The 16,520-nt window shown below is 52.2% G+C and overlaps 2 protein-coding genes across 3 annotated transcripts; one reads left to right on the forward strand and one right to left on the reverse strand.

The window, feature by feature from the left end:
* The first annotated feature begins 3,969 nt into the window (after window positions 1-3,969).
* LOC135828925 (uncharacterized) lies at window positions 3,970-10,044 on the forward strand. 2 transcript variants are annotated; one of them, XM_065341359.1, is made up of 6 exons: window positions 3,970-4,842; window positions 5,137-5,455; window positions 5,914-6,035; window positions 7,935-8,186; window positions 8,756-9,148; window positions 9,182-10,044. In XM_065341359.1, exons 1-5 carry the CDS (start codon window positions 4,024-4,026, stop codon window positions 9,116-9,118), a joined length of 1,875 nt encoding a protein of 624 aa, XP_065197431.1. In that variant the 5' UTR covers window positions 3,970-4,023; the 3' UTR covers window positions 9,119-9,148; window positions 9,182-10,044. The 2 variants fall into 2 exon arrangements, with proteins under 2 accessions (XP_065197431.1, XP_065197430.1); XM_065341358.1 differs by having other exon boundaries at window positions 3,971-4,842; window positions 8,756-10,044.
* A 464-nt stretch (window positions 10,045-10,508) lies between these two features.
* On the reverse strand, window positions 10,509-16,125 carry LOC135828370 (integrase/recombinase xerD homolog). Its single transcript, XM_065340821.1, has 2 exons — window positions 15,593-16,125; window positions 10,509-12,317 (listed from the first exon to the last, which is right to left on the reverse strand). Exons 1-2 carry the CDS (start codon window positions 15,786-15,788, stop codon window positions 11,317-11,319), a joined length of 1,197 nt encoding a protein of 398 aa, XP_065196893.1. The 5' UTR covers window positions 15,789-16,125; the 3' UTR covers window positions 10,509-11,316.
* Window positions 16,126-16,520: the final 395 nt, after the last annotated feature.

Genomic DNA, 16,520 nt, shown 5'->3' on the forward strand with positions numbered 1-16,520 from the left:
ATTACAATATAGGTAATAGGGAGAGTGGTGACCAAGAGAGGACAGTATAGACCGTTAGTATGGGGTGCTTCAATGCACATCCCCAAACCGAGAGGTGCGATCTGGAAAGAACAGTGAGACGATCAACATGATGGGCTTCAAAGCACGTCCCAAGACCATGGCTGGTCTGAGATGTGTTTGTTGACACCTTTTTTAAATGCTGTGAGTGGAAAGTGATTGGCCACACGGGAAAGACGTCCTCGGGGAGGCTGTTCCACAATTCAAGGAAACAGTACGGGAAGGAACGTCGAAGGTAATCGGGACTGGTGCCGGGGGTGGTGTTTAAGAGCTGTTCCCGGTGCTGGCGCTGAGCATGATGCTGCTGGCGGGTTCGAACAGTATCGGCCCGTGGTTTTGGGGGAGGGCGCATGCGTGTCAGACGGGGTGGGCCCTTGCAGCTAACTACCTTGTAGAGATAGGACAGCCCTGCGACCGTCCGTCTGGCCCTCAGACTCTGGAGGACGGTGGTGGGTCCAATCATCTGCATGGCCTTGCGCTGTGCTGTGTCCAACTTCCCAAGGTGGGTCTGGGCAGCACCAAGCCAGGCTAGTGGGGCATACTCGAGTATGGGCCTTACAAAGCCCTTATAGACGGTTAGGCGTCCAGCAGCGTCCAGGATGGGGGCTGCCTTCCGCATGAAATGGAGGCGTTGATGTGCGCGCACAGAAAGCTGTTGGAGGTGGGCGCTGAAGTTGAGCTTCTCGTCGAACTCCACCCCAAGGAGCTTCAACTGGCTGCTGACAGGAACAGGGGTGCCAAGGAATTGGACAGGGGGGAAGTCTGGAGGGGCCAGCTTCCTGGTCACGGACACTAGCTGTGACCATGGTGACTTAGAGGGCTCAAAGGTAACCCTCCAAGTACTTCCCCAGGCTTCCAGCTGGTTTACGGCTGTCTGAAGTGCAGCTGCGGCGGCCTCTGTGGTCTGTCCTACGACTTCCTGGTGCATCTACTTGTACTTGTACTTGTAGCACATGAAAAAGAAAAGCGACGATGTTATGAAGAGAGAGTGAGAGAGGTGGAGCATGCGACGTTCATGCCTGTTGTGCTGTCGGCAAGTGGTGGCATGGGAAGAGCGGCGACATCACTCTATCGCCGAATCGCGTTATTGAGAGCGGAAAGGAGGAAGGAGCAGTACTCCCACGTAATATCTTACATCAGATGCCGTCTCTCATTTGCCCTGTTGCGATCATGCATCATGTGTTTGCGGGGTTCACGGGGTCTTTTCCGTGAGCGGTCGGTTCGGCATCCGGAGTCTGCTGAGCTGGTTGTTGCTGAGGCCCAGGTTGCTCGCATGTGAGAATCTATAAATTGCAGCAGATTATTTTTATTATAAATACTGGACATGGATATTGAATTAAACTGTACTCAATGACTTTTTACATTTTACAGGCTACGTTTTATTATTATTATTATTGTAAAGCTTTCCTTTTGATCTTGTCTCTTATTGTTGTGACCTTTCCACAATAATTGGGTTGCATTAAAAAAAACAAAACAAACTTGTAGCACATGTACAACTGTATGGAATTTGATGCGAACAGGCAGATTATTCCAATTTTATGCGATTCGTATGCAATTTGCCTCGAATTATGCGATTATTCGATTTTGGTAGTGTCGTGCTACGACTTGCTACGTCATAATTCTCACAGTCACCCACGTGGCTTTTGTGCTGCCCACGCTGCACTTTTCCGCAATGTTTTTGGAAGCACTGGCTTTAGCGTACGTTAGCATATTGGCGTACCGTATGCCACGAACCTCACTTTTGCATACGGTTGCCGCCAGCCAGCTTGCCTTTTTCTCTTCCTGACAATCTCTCTCTGCTTGCTTGGCCCTTGCCGAAGCCCCTTTTTCTGGCTCCTTGCCCCTGTACGTATTTCTTGTTCATATGTAGTCTGCCGAATCTTTCTAACTGTAACGTGTAAAGTAATCATTGCCGCTAACTATCGAAGTGTCCGTTGTGACCAGGAAGTGGCCCGATTCGCGCGCCCCCTTAGCAGGCGCAGACCTAAATTTGCTAAATTGGTGACCCCGATATTTCTGTAGGCAAGGCTACATTGTTCACCATGACCACGCCGGCCAGCAACGGGAAGGGCCGTGGAAAACCTTTCCCGGACGCACCCTCAGTTACCAGGGAGGAACTCATGGAGCTCAGGCAACAGCAGCAGGCTCTGCTGGACCAGCTCAACAAGGCACAGGCCACAGCCAGTACCAGTGGTAGTGTTATTGGGAGTAGCCCTGAGTTGGACCGGCCCCCAGCTGTGGCAGCCGTCAGTATCAAGCTGCCCGATTTTTACCCTTCGGATCCCGCTCTGTGGTTTGCCCGGGCTGAGTGTCTCTTCAGTCATCGTGGCATCACTGCCCAGCGGACCAAGTTCGATTATGTAGCTGCGGCACTGTCGGAGCAGTTCTCCATGGAGGTCCGAGAGCTGCTCATCAGTCCCCCGCAGACTGAGCCATACACGACGCTGAAAAGCCAGCTCATCGCCCGCACTCAGATGTCTGAGCAGAAGCGACTCCGGCGTCTGCTCACGGAAGAGGAGCTTGGAGACCGCACACCATCCCACCTGTTGCGCCGCATGCAGCAGCTTATTGGCTCCAGCCAATTGGATGAGTCGATTTTACGGGAGCTGTTTTTGCAGCGACTTCCGAGCAATGCCCAGCTGGTCCTTGCGTCGACCCCAAAGGCTACAAGCCTTTCCGAACTAGCTGCCATTGCTGACCGGGTTATGGAGACAACCCAGGCCTCAGTCTCCGCCATCCAACGCCCATCACAGGACGACGCTCGGATGTCCGCCCTGGAGCAACAGATTGCTGCCCTGACCGAGGCCGTCAGCTCTCTGCATAAACGGTTGGACGGATCCCGGGGTCGCAGCCCTGGCCGTGGATCTGGTCCACCGCGCTCACGGAACAACTCGCCTGGTCGGCCCGGCCTGTGTTTCTTTCATAGCAAGTTTGGCGACCAAGCTAAGAACTGCCGACCACCCTGCTCCCGGTCGTCAAACTAGCTGGCCAGCCCCTGTTGGCGACCAGCACCGCTGGCCTGCAGACCACATGTCGCCTATTCTATGTCCGAGACCGTGTCACGGGTTTGCGTCTCCTAGTCGACACTGGCGCCGCCGTCAGTGTCTTGCCAACCACGTTCCGTAAAGGCAAGCAGACCGCCGTCATTGACACGTTGCGTGCAGCCAACGGAACTAGCATTCCCACATATGGCTGTCGATCGCTCACCCTTGACCTCGGTCTTCGTCGGTCATTCCCATGGCTCTTTGTGATCGCCGATGTTTCTAGTCCAATTCTCGGAGCTGATTTCCTCCACAAGTTCGGTCTCACTGTAGACATCCGCAACCGTGCCCTGCATGACACCGTAACCGATCTCTCCGTGCATGCCGTCCTAGCTCACGGCCAGGATACTTCGTCTCTAGCACCGCCGCTCACCGAGCAACCGGAGGTGAATTTACTCCTGCAGGAATTCCCTGGACTGACCAATTCTGCAGCTCAGCCCCAAACCATCAAGCATGACACCGTTCACTTCATCGAAACGGTGGGTGCACCCGCCCATGCCCGTGCACGCCGTCTGCCACCCGATTGCTAAAGTAGGAATTATGCGAAAAATTATGCTAGCATAATCTGTCAAGGCCTAAGTCGGACTCGTAGTACTCAGTCTTGTACCGGTACGCGGTACGGTATCCCAAACCTGGGTTGGGTACTGTACTGATTTTGCACTACATCATGCATATCACTATCAGTACATGTATACATGATTCATGTCGCGTGCAGATAATGATTACGCATTCGGTAGTTTCGACCTCATTTGAAAGCTACTGTCACACTGGTCAGCCTGTACTTGCTTTGTTCAGTGTGTTGACACTGTTGTTTTCTACTACTTTTGTAGGGAAGATTTTCAGGTCTGGACAGCAGTTGTTGTTTATTCCTTCGCCAAGCGATAGGAGACGACAAAGCAGGGTTGCAGAGCATCCAGGATCAGCAATGAGGGTGGACGTCGTCGCTTGCCTCATGGCGCTGGCCGCCGTCTCGGTGTTGGCACAAAAACCGGCGCCGAAGTATCCTGGACTTGCAGGCACGTTCGTTGCTGAGGTGGAGGCCAATATCCTGAACAAGAACTACACTGTGTACACGAGAGAGTTTTTTGACGACGTGCAGAATGTGTCCCGCATCGAGGTGATGCGAAACGGCTCGCGCCATGTCCGCGTCAACGATTTCCGACGTCAGGCGTCGTATCATGTGGACGTGGACAAGACGACATGCACGTCGGGACCCATCAAGCCGGGGCCGGCGGTGAGCGTCGGCGCCGACGGACTGGCACACATGGTCGGCGTGTCCGACTTCTTCCACTTCGGCAAGAAGTTCCACGACACGTACGAGGGCCAGGTGCGAGTGCGTGGCATTCTGTGCGACAAGTGGCGCGGCCAATACAGCGGGTCACAGCGCGGCCACACGTTCAACTACAGCCTGGAGTGGTTCTTTGCCGCGCAGGACAACTGGACCATGCCGATTGGAAACATCGAGCCGGTGGCCGTTCCCGTACGGCTGGTGTTGCTTGGCACGGTGAGTGCCGCCGGGTCCGCTCAACGACATGTCCACCACGTTTACGACTTTGTCGGCTTCCGTACGGGTGCAGCAGCTGCCGCGGCCATGGCTAACATGAATGAGTTGTTTGAAGCTCCACGGGGATACAACTGCAAGGGAGTTGGTGTGGTGAAGACGTTGCCCAAGTTGCCGAGCCGATTCTCGTTCACGATGTCGTCGAACAATGGCGAGTTTGGTCACGTCAGCCACCGCTCGTATGTAAGTTGTGTCACATAGTGTGTACAGGTGCAGGGGGGGGGGGGGCATGTGTGTGTGTGTTTGCGTGTGTGTGCATGTGTGTGCATGTGTGTGCATGTGTGTGTGTGTGTGAGTGCACGTATATGTGCGTGTATGTGTGTTTGCTCGTGTATGACCTGAACAGAGCCCCTTTAGGTGGCCGAAACCTAGGGTGAGCTTTGATTGAGTGTCACTATTACCCTGTGTGTCTGTCTGTCCATCTGTCTGTCTGTATGTGTGTTTGTGTGCACGCGCATCAAATTCGGTGTTCTGCAGTATGGTTATGACGCGGATCGTGCCGAGACGGTCTCCGTCTTCCATTTCCACCCGAACAACACGCACCCATATGGCACTGGAAGCGTGCGTTTCCTGCGCAACTTCCGCGAAGGTACCCAGTACATCATCTCGCGGCACAACTGTACGCTGTCGACGCTGCAGCCGTCCGGCATCTCTGACATCGGCGAGGAAATCTCCTACTTGCACGGCCACGCCTCGATAGCGTCGCCGAACGCCGTGTTCGGCTTCGAGGCGTCGCGCAACTTCACCTACGTCGGCCCGCGCACGGTGGAAGGCGTGCACGGCGAGACTTGGTCAGGTAAGATCTCGTCGGCAATAACAGCAACTACGGTTGCGCTCGGTGAAGTCCAACCCGAAATGGATATCCGGCGCCTTTGACCTGCACGGCTGTTGACGCCCTGAAAGTGGCACGAATGCTGCTGGCCATACACTTGTATGTATACTGTGATGTAATAGGAACTGGGCCAGGGCGCCAGCTTTGCACCGTGGGTCGGATTTCACCGAGTGCAACTGTACTTGTAGGCATTGAAATCCGTGTGCGTGGATCTGCTGCTGTCTCTGTCTTGATCTCTAATTGTCATGGCTCCATCGGGCATTGTCGGTAATTTTCCCGGAACGAAACAGTTTAGTCCCTCTCTCTCCCCCCCCCCCCCCCCCCACGAACAAAAAAACACAGTCATTGACTTATGGATTTAATGCGTTTTGCATCTCAGCTCTTCTATTGCTCTGTGTTACCTTCCTGAATTCTGCATGCAGTACTGCGTGACGATGTGAAGATTTACCCGGGCCAGCCGGCCCCACTCACGCTCTGGGAGTATACGTTCAGCTTGCCCACCTGGGCGTTTGACACGTTCCGCGGAGAGTTGAACTCCACTCAGGTAAGCCCGTCTCCTACTCACTGCAAAGAAATAAATGTAAGGCCAAACCGAAAAAAAGTCTCTAGTTTCAGGTAACCCAACTGACCGTGTTTTTGAGCGCCGACTGAATATTTTCTGTGCAGGCAGTACTGTAAAAGCCATTATTCTAACGAGGCGCATATATAACGATTTCCCAAAATTGACTAGTTTACGTGTATCAAAGGTAACGATTTTTACTCATTCTCAACGCTCAATATGTATAACGATTTCTATTTTAACGACAGATTTCTCCTCGTTAACTCGTTAGAGTTAGCACTTCGTTATAATATAATTATATGGCTTTTATAGTATTTACTTGCGTGAGTGCATGATCTTTTCGGATTGTTCTTTGAGCAAAGTGCAGCGTTTATACTCGCATTGTCTTTCTACCGTACTTCCCCACATGGACTTATAAGTGAAAATTTTCTACAAAAAATATGTTTTGATGTGTGAACCTGTTCGGGTAGAAGCCCATGCGCTTATATGTGCAATAAAGGTTTGTCTGTGTCCTAAACAATGGTGTTATCACAATGCTTAGCAGTATATTCAGCTCCCGGGTGTTACACCAATAGTGTTCACATATAAGCGCATGCGCTTATAATTGGGGGGGGGGGGGGGGGTGCGCTTATGTCCGGACATCAGCACATGCGCTTATATGTGCGGAAGTATGGTACGACTTTGTAGGGTCTAGCATTACGATCGTGAAGGGCTGCAACATCACTTTCTACTTGTTGACCTGGTTGACTGTGGTTAGCAGGTGCTTTTGTTACCTCACCAGTATGTGTAAATTATATCTGGAAATAAAAAGTAAACCGAACGACCGACCGTTGAAACTCTGGCCGTGTTACCCGAAACAAAGACATTCAGTTTGGCCTAATGCACTTTATTCAACTCTTTGCCTGAGTTCGTAAAGTGTCGCGAATAGATAATTTAGGGGTCAAACGGGTGTACCTTTAACGAACGGGTCATTTTCTTAATGGGCGGGTTAACCCTTTAGCAGCCATGTTTAATTTTTGCGCCAGTTTCACATAAATCATGATTTTAATTCATCTGTTCTCAGGTTGTATTTTGACATCACCAGGAGTACATAACCAGTGGCACTGGTTATGTACATGACTGTACTCTTGATATCACATTATGATTCGCAAATTGATTTGTGTCTGATAGTTGTAGAGGTAGATATACTGGGTGCGAAAATGCAACAGCAATGCAGACATCCAGCGTGGAGTTGTAAATAATTGACTGCCGCCTGGAATGCTCAATCCCAGCAGTGTTGTTTCATACTGATTAGATCAACTAAATCCAAACGGTTACCCTTTTACTAACGGTACCGGAGATTAACGGCCGGGTACCCGGAACACCCCTTTGACCCCTAATAGATATTATATTTATTTGTTGTAGGCTGTAACAAAATCACAGCCATTCCGTTCCCCGGGGACGCAGGACACAAAGGACAAGACTAGTTTGTTTTACATTATATTATTGAAAGTACACATGACGGGAAAACAAGGACAACTGACTCCCATGGGACGAACGGCCAGACTGACAAAAGGACTCTCGACGACAACATCGCGCATGCTCATATCACACATGCACGCTACTAGACGAAGACAGTGTGGGGAATGTCATCACACACGAAAACAACTAATCATTTTACAGCAAGGCCTTGTGCCGTCACCCTCGATACACGAATGGCTGAATGCTGTCGCTTCCGCTTCTGCTGCTGCTGTTGTGGCTGCTGCTGGTAACTTTCTCTCATCGTCTTTTTTTTGTTGTGATCATGTCTCAGTCACCTTCTTCACCACCACGGTCTTACAGTGCAATCGTAAATATCTCTCTCTCCTTGTCTTTGTCGTGCCCTCTTTTTAAATTGCCCTGCAGATCCCACTGGAGATTCGTGGCTATCTTGCGGACAGTGCCACCTTGATCTCTATCTCCGTCATATCAAACTTCGAAGTCGGCGCCCCCGGGGAGGCTGTCCTGGACGACAGCACCTGTTTCCATGGCAAAGAACAGGCTACGCTGACGTTTGACCTTGAGACGGACTATGATGATGACCGCGAGCTACACCGCTCGCTGGTCCAGTCCCTGGCCAAGACCATGGAAGTGACGGTCGACCGCTTTGCTGTGACGGTGAGTGGCGTTGCGACCTGTGTGAACAGGGGTGTATCCGGCAACGAGGGTGCTGGGGATAGTGGTGGTGTACGTGTGTGTGTGTGGGGGGGGGGGGGGTGGGGGTGGGGGTCGGGTCCACAAGATAGAGTGAGTCAGCCAAGTTGGTGGTAATCCATTTCTGCCTGTTGTTTGTTCTATCGAATTGTGGATCTCAAGCATGTGTATGTGTGTGTGTGTGGGGGGGGGGGGGGGGGGGTTCTGCACCTTGTCCTCACCCACTTACTGAGGTGTGGTGAGCCCATAAGTGGGATCATTTTCAAGTCCACCCAGAGTTTTGGGGATTTCAGGGGGTGTCGGCCGTTGGGCGGTTCAATAGCCAGTTGAGTTATTTCCAAGATTCCTTTTGAGTCTCTCTCCCCTCTCCCGGGGAGACCCACGTGACCAGTTTTGGCAGTGAGCAACAAGTACAAGTGTGTGTGTGTGTGTGTCTCTCTCTCTCCTCCTCTCTCTCTCCCTCCCCCTACATTTTCATCTTCCTGTTTCAAACTTGCGTGTTGTCCCTTGTGCCTTCGTCGTCCCCACTGCAGACCTACCCCGGTCCTAGCAACAGACTGACGGTGGTCGTCCGCGTGCACGACGTTCCCAAGATCGGTGACAAGGCGCTGCTTGACAAGCTCACGTCCAAGTCGTCGGCCATCCGCCGGCTGTACCGCGAGATCCACCACGGCGACTTCTTCGTCTCCAGCGCCGCCACCGGGAAAGTGCAAGCTGCAGAGCACAGCTTCTCGTCGTCCGAGCAGAGCACGAAAATTGCGCTCTACCCCGGACACATAGTTGCCATCTGCCTGGGCGCGCTGTCCCTCGGCGTTTTATTCGGCGTGGGTGGAGTGTTCTGCGTACAGCGACGGCTTTATCTGAAGATCGCGTATCGCCGTGACAGCACGATTTGAAAACTCGAACTGTCGCCGGTGTGTTGCCAGGCCTGGTCCGTTGCTGGCGCGGTGTGTTGCCAGGCCTGGTCCGTTGCTGGCCGCGCGGCGAGTGAGCGAGCGCTTGCCAATGTACTGTCTCGCCGGCCGTCTGCTCTGCTCCGAACACTGCCCCGAACGCGGGTCCAGGCTAGCTCACCACCGCCTTCTCACGGCGGTGCACCGATCGGGTTGGTGCCGACGTGTGATCCAGTCAAGCGCCTCAAGTGCCAACACCACCGTTGCCCCCGCTGCTGGTGTTGGTTTCCACGCAACTCACGCCGCTCATCTCCCGCAGCACATTCCGTTTCACCCCTCTTCTTTTTTTTCGGTGTGCTGGGCTAGCTCACGCCTCGGCTCACGGTATACCGCCAGAATCGCGGTGACGTCAAGATGTTGGTTCCTGCCTGATTGATGACGTCATCTTGTTTATTTTCTCCCATTCTTCATTTCCGGTTCTTACTGCATGCATGTTCATGATGTAAGTTACTGGCAAATACGGATCGTGTGTTCATTGTTTTGAACGAGAACTAACTTTCTGTAATATATTTTATCATACTTGTACACACAGATACGTACGTATGACAAGAAAATAAATACTTTTGTTTGCAAAGTACATTACTAATACTGGTACTTGTTTTCTATGTCACTAGTACTAGAGATAGCTCTGATTACACATGTTGTCGTTTTCTAGGCATCGGGTATAGTTTCCTCGCATAGTGTGAACCTGGATCAAGTGTATGTGTACTTATCACATGACGGACTGATTGTAGTCATATCCGGATCCTAACTCCCTATCGCATACAGTGACATTGTCATTGGTGATCAAAGTGAAGAAGAAAGAAAGGTTATTTGACATGGTAGTATACCGGTACTGCAGTTTTTGTGGCTAGTTTCCCGGCGAGTTATCGAATTTGTGTGCAATGGGTGGTATAATCGTGAATGTGCACGTGTGTGTGGTGTGTGTGTGTGCGTGCGTGCGGCGAGAGATATCAGAGGCAGCAGGACCTGCATGCAGCGGCATGAGACCGGATGTTCTGCCGGGGAAGCCATGATGCTACCCCTTTCTTCCCCTCGTCATGAGGGCAGCTTAGCGCGAGCGTGTGTGCATGCATGCTTGCGAGCGTGTGCACGTGGTGATACTGTGTCAGTCATTGTTGAGTGTGCGATGTACAAACCGTTACATGATTGTACAATACTGGCCAAAAATCCGGCCAATGCTGCACACGGTACTGTAGTCGACTACGCGTATACGATGCATGCAGCATTGGCCGGATTGTTTTTGACAAAATTAATATTGTTGCACCATCCAGCAGTAATATTGCAGAGAATAATGCAAAGAAAATGATGACATGATGTTGCCTACACGTACACGGCCTGCCAGCAAGGAGAACAAAACGCCTGCCATTCTCGCACAGCGATAAGCCACACTCGCTACACACCAAACAACAGCACATTTGTATTGCGGTTAGGAGGGCCAGAAGTGTGACACCACGTTCTTTTACATGGAAGGATGCGGAATTGTAGAATAGCGGAAGAAGGGACAGAGCACATGGATATTCTGTGAAAGCAACGCAATGGCAGCAACTGAGAGAGCAATGACCGAAAACCAGAAGCACCACTTGGGACCGTCAGATTAATTTGTCTGGGCCGAGCCAGCCGGGAAAAAACCCTCGCGCCGACGGACGCATTATTTTTTTGAGGGAAAAAACCGGGTGTAAAACCCCAAGTGGCTAATCTGACAAGTACAAAAAGCAGGGAGGGAGGGTGGGTACCTCAAGACGACTGGCCAGTCGTGCTCATGCGCAGCGGTTTAGAGAACATGTGAAGATGTACGAGTAAAAAGAAATTGATCAGATGACTGCTCACTTGTGAGAAAAAAATACGAGAAAAAACCGCTGTGACGAGAAAATACTTCTCGCCTCTGTCGCTGCGCTCTGCCGTCGAGAAGATACCATTCTCGCACAGCGATAAGCCACACTCGCTACACACCAAACAACAGCACATTTGTATTGCGGTTAGGAGGGCCAGAAGTGTGACTGCTAGACAACGCATAGTAGGGACAGAGCAGTGGAAGAAGTGGACAGAGGACAACGCGAATTCAGCTATATATGCGCATATCTGTACGAGTATGGTATAGACAAGCTAACGCCGTGTTCGGCCTCCGCTACTAAGCAACGTCATAGGCCAAGAGATTGAGACAACTGGAGGAGCTGGGGAAGCGACTCCTCTATATACCTATTCTTGGAGGAGTCCGACTTCCAACCACCATGTCGCTTGATTAGTCTGTCAGCGGTCCCAGCACTGGCAGCAGTAGAAGCGGCTCCAGAGCGCATACTGTGAAGGCCGTACTCCTTGGGGTCAAGGCCGACGATGGCCAGGCATTTTCGCACCTTCTCCAGGGCGCACGAGTAGCTGATGGCGATAGGCCTTAGTATGGCCTGCTTGCGGCAGCTGCCCAAGCGACAGAATAGAGGCTGGTGGGGCAGATGCTTGCCAGCGGTGAGGAAGCGCTGCACCAGCTCGACGGGACAGGTGGTTAGCCCAGATCTGGCAATATACACCTGGTGGCCTTTGCGAAACTGGTCGTTCTTCCTTTTCTGCAGCGAGATCACCATGTGGGTGTCTGTAAAACTGGTGTCGGAAGGCGTCAGGCGGTGCAGCTCGTCCCATCGCAGCATTGCGGAGAAGCCCAAGACAATGAGGGTGATTGTCTGCAGGTCATCCAGGGAAGTGGACGAGTCGGAGTAGTGCTCGATGATGCGCTGCACTTCCGTGGACACGAGTGCCTTCTTCGGCTTGACAGGGCGCGCAAGCAATCTCTGCACAGCCCGATGGCACTGAGCGACACATGCGTGTCGGGTGGGGTCTGGGAGCGTTGCTTTCTGGTGCACCCATGAGATGCTTGCAACAGCGGTGGCAACGGGTGCCGGTGATGAGGATGACAGCAGTAGGTGGACAAGGTAGAGGCCAACGTGAAGACCGTCGGCGGGAAATGCGGTGAGGGAGGCTGATGATGCGAACGCATGCCAGCGATTGAAGCCTCTGGCGTACGTCTGAACGGTCGAGGGTGCGTGCCCGCACAGCATCACTTTCGGCAGAAGGTGCATCAGCTTGCCGATAGCGCTGTCCTCCTTCGCTAGTTGCTCCAGTGCCGTCCAACCCGGGATGTGTTGTGGGGCTGTAGGGAAGAAGCATAAGACCAGAAGAAGGGACAAGGACAGGGGAAAGGGCGGCCACCACGCCGACAGGTTTGCCGGCATGGTAGTTACCAACATTGGGAGCGTAAGTTAGAATAAGTATCCAGCGAGCAGCAGCACTATACGGCCCCCGTAATGTGGCTTGCGCCGGTTTAGACTTGGAAAAGGAGCGCCCTGCATCGCTGACATTGTGTAGCTACCCTTTTGTGCCAGCGGCAGCCCAGACTCCGTCTACCCCGTTTCACGGTAGTTCAGGGTGGTACGCTGTCTGACCGTGTATGCTATCACACCAACTACCTCGTGTGCAGAAATATTTGACGGAAATCTCGCCTTGCGGTTGTATTGCTCTGGGTAGAAATAGATCGGCCTATATGGCCGGAATTAGTGCGTAAGGGGGAATGGGGGTTGCTGCTAAACAAAACCAGAGAAGTTGAACATGAGACACGAAAATGTATCAGATTGCATGATTGGTAGCATCACCACAGTGAGGATGTGAGTTTATACTGCCGAATGACGCTGACCGCTGACTGATGCTGACCGCTGACTGATGCTGACCGCTGACTGATGCTGACTGCTGAATGACGCTGACTGCTGACTGACGCTGACCGCTGGCTGGTGCTGACCGCTGACTGCTGGCTGATGCTGACTGACGCTGACCGCTGGCTGATGCTGACCGCTGACTGATGCTGGCCGCTGACTGATGCTGACTGCTGGCTGATGCTGACTGCTGACTGATGCTGACTGATGCTGACTGCTGGGTGACGCTGACAGTTGACTGACGCTGCCCGCTGAACGATGCTGGCTTCCGGCCGCTGTTCTTCCGGGTTGTTGTTCGGGATTAAGGCGGCCCTTGCCTGGGGCGGTTGGGCTTGTGCTGGCCGCATCCGCAGACTCTTACAGCGAGTACTTCGCATGTTGGGCTATCGCTGCCGAAGAGGTTCCACTTACACTCACCCGAGATGAAAAGGTTCTCCCGAGGCGGGATGACCATATGATCGACCACCATATCTCGGAAGCCCGCTGGAGACCATAGCAGTGGCCACCATGTGGCCGAAGGCCAGAAAGGGAGGATCAGAGTGCCGTCTGCGTGGCAAGCTTGCATGTGGCGAATCGTGCGACCGATGAGGTGGATTGGAGGTTCGATCCAATTGTTCTCGTCGTTCCAGCTCACAGAGAATGCGTCCACAGACGTGCAGCCTGGGGACCACCATCTACTGCAGAAGCGCTGCATCTGAGCGTTCTGCGGAGTAGCGAAGCGGTCGATTGTATGTGGGCCCCATTTCCGGTCAAGCATTAGGAAGACGTCTGGCGCAAGCTGCCAATCGTCCTGGTCCTTCACCTTTGAGAAGAAGTCAGCTCTCTCATTCTCTTCCCGAGGTATCCACTCTGCCCGGAACGTGATACCTTGTCGGATGCAGATACGGAAGAGTGCCAGGGCTTCGTCGTGAAGATGGGGGTGTTTGCTGCCAGATGCGATTATCGCGACTGCCGCCTGATTATCTGATCGGTGGATCACTTCGCATCCTGACAAGACTGGTAATAGAGATAGTATCACGTATCTAACGGCAATGAGCTCACGGAGAGTGCTGCTTGTTTCACGTACCTCTGGTGGAAGCGGTCCTCTGGCAACGCAGGTGCCGAGCTTTGAAACGGAGTATCCGCCCCACCCAGTTTCGCTGGCATCGGACCAAGTGAGAACTGCAGAAGCTGCTACGAGGGGCCTCAGCGGGCGGCCGTGGAATTTATGGAAACTTTCCGACCAAAACGTGATTTCATTGCGGAGCTGGGGAGTCGCATGTACAATCTCCTCCCACGAGGCGGCTGTGGAGATAGCCTCATACATTGCTCTAGTTTGTAGCCGTGTTACCGTACCGAAAGCTGGGCTCATTGAGATGATGGAGCCTGCGATCTTGGCTACTTCTCTGGCTGTGGCATGATCAAGGTTTGTTGTGGTGAGGAGGTGCGAGAGTTTCTCTACGCGCGCTTTGGTCACCTTGATGGTGCCCTGGGCCAGGTCAACATGGAAGCCCAGCATGTCTCCCTGTTGTGATGGTGTGAATCGGCTTTTCTCACTGAGAATAAAACCTGATTTCAGGATGTCTGCCCGAACAATATCAGCAAGCTTGCTAGCAGCAGTCTGTGACGATTCTGCCCCCGCACCGTCGTCTAGATACATGAACAATTTGTGACCATTGCGTCTCCACCAATGCACCAGATCTCTGGTGATTTTCGTAAATACATGTGGTGCGGTGCAGAGTCCGAAAGGTAACACTGTAAATGTGTAGAGCTCTCCTCGCCATTTGAATCCCAAATATTTGTGATACCTGGGATCAATGTCGATATGGTGGTAAGCGGACTTCAGGTCGAATGAGAAAAAATACTCCCCCGTTTCAAACATGGTTCGAAGGGTGCTGATATCCTCGTATTTGAACCTAGGTGCCAGGAGGTGCTTGTTGAGATATCGCAGGTCTAGGATCAGCCTCAGCTTTTTCTGCTCAACTACACCTAGAGGGCTACAAATGCTGATCTTGTCAGCAGTGGTTTTCTCTATGCATTTTGCAGATAGTAAACTGACGATAGCTTCGGACACAAATGATACATGTTTGAAACAGCTTGAGTGATTTTTTGCAGCATAGGGTGTGGGAGTGGTTGTGAACGGTAGATAGTAACCATTACTTAATACATTGAATGTGAAGGACGAGCAGCCAATAGATGACCAAAAACTTAAACAATTACGAAGGCGACCGCTGAGTACAACATTACACGACGAGGATGATTCACAATAAAAATCATTGGCAGAATGCATAGGATAGATCAACTCAGCAATATTACATTGAGGATACGATTGAGGATACGCGTGATTCAAGTGATAATTCTCTGGCTCATCGAGCTCTCCTAGCGTTTCCAGAGGCTGCGTCTGGGCAAAGCTTGGCCCAGTGGCCAGGTTTTCCGCAGGCGAAGCATACGACTTTCGCCGACGGGGCAGCAGACGACTGCTGGTCGGTTCGCGGAGCTGGAGGGACCCTGGGGCTCCGCGGCGAGTATGGCTCGTAGTGAGGACGAAAACTAGAACTGGGCCTCACTGATCGGCTCTGTCGCCTGGTCTTCTCCACTTCAGTCTCAGCCCTCTTGATCCTTTTCGCGTCCTCGTCATCGTCGGCAATGTCATGCTCGCCTTTGTACTGGATCGCCGTGGCCCAGTCATATTTGTCGGCGATTTTTATAATTTTCTTCCTTTTGTCGCATAAGGACATACCTTCCATGATGGCGGTTTTGGCAGGTCCATCCGGGATGGTCCGGGCCGCGTCCTCCAGCTTCGCCTCCACCTGGTCCACAAAGTCGTGATGCTCCTTGCAGCTCTCCTTACGAAAGGAGTAAGTAGTTGTTTGCTTTGCTTTGAGGCGATGCAACTCCGCAGTGGCAGTTTCCAGTTGCTTCTTGCATGCCTCCATTTCAGAGACAGACTTCTCTGCTAGAGCATGCTGCTCTTTGACAAGTAATTAGTTGTGTCAGGTTCGTTGCCCAGTCTGGCGTGGCGGACGAAGCTGAAGCGGGAGCAGATGCGTTCTCAGCCATGCTGGTGAGAAAAAAAATTTGATAAATGTCTGTTGGAAAGACGAAAAAGAACGTGGTGTCGAAAAGGCTACCTCAAGACGACTGGCCAGTCGTGCTCATGCGCAGCGGTTTAGAGAACATGTGAAGATGTACGAGTAAAAAGAAATTGATCAGATGACTGCTCACTTGTGAGAAAAAAATACGAGAAAAAACCGCTGTGACGAGAAAATACTTCTCGCCTCTGTCGCTGCGCTCTGCCGTCGAGAAGATACCATTTCCATTCATCTGCATGCTGTGCCTGCCCACACACACAGACACAAACACACTGGGCGCTAGTACCTATTCACCCATCCATCCACACTGCTGACGCTCTAGATGGCAAGGCAGTGACAGCTGCTGTCAAGAAAACCTGTTGGTCCTGTTTCGCAGGGATTTCTGACGCCGCGTGGTGAATCTCCTCTCATAAAGCTGAGTCAGTCTTGTCTAGAAAACTGCCCAGAGCCATCCATAAAATACTCAGAAGCATGTACCCTTGGCCTTGCCTTGGCCTTGTGTCCTTCACTGCTTCAGTCTTCACTGCCTTCACTTCAGTCTGTACTCGATCGTGCCTCCACTCAGCCAATACTGGG

Source organism: Sycon ciliatum, chromosome 12, assembly GCF_964019385.1.
Source record: "Sycon ciliatum chromosome 12, ocSycCili1.1, whole genome shotgun sequence".
In the NCBI taxonomy this organism is placed as follows: domain Eukaryota; kingdom Metazoa; phylum Porifera; class Calcarea; order Leucosolenida; family Sycettidae; genus Sycon; species Sycon ciliatum.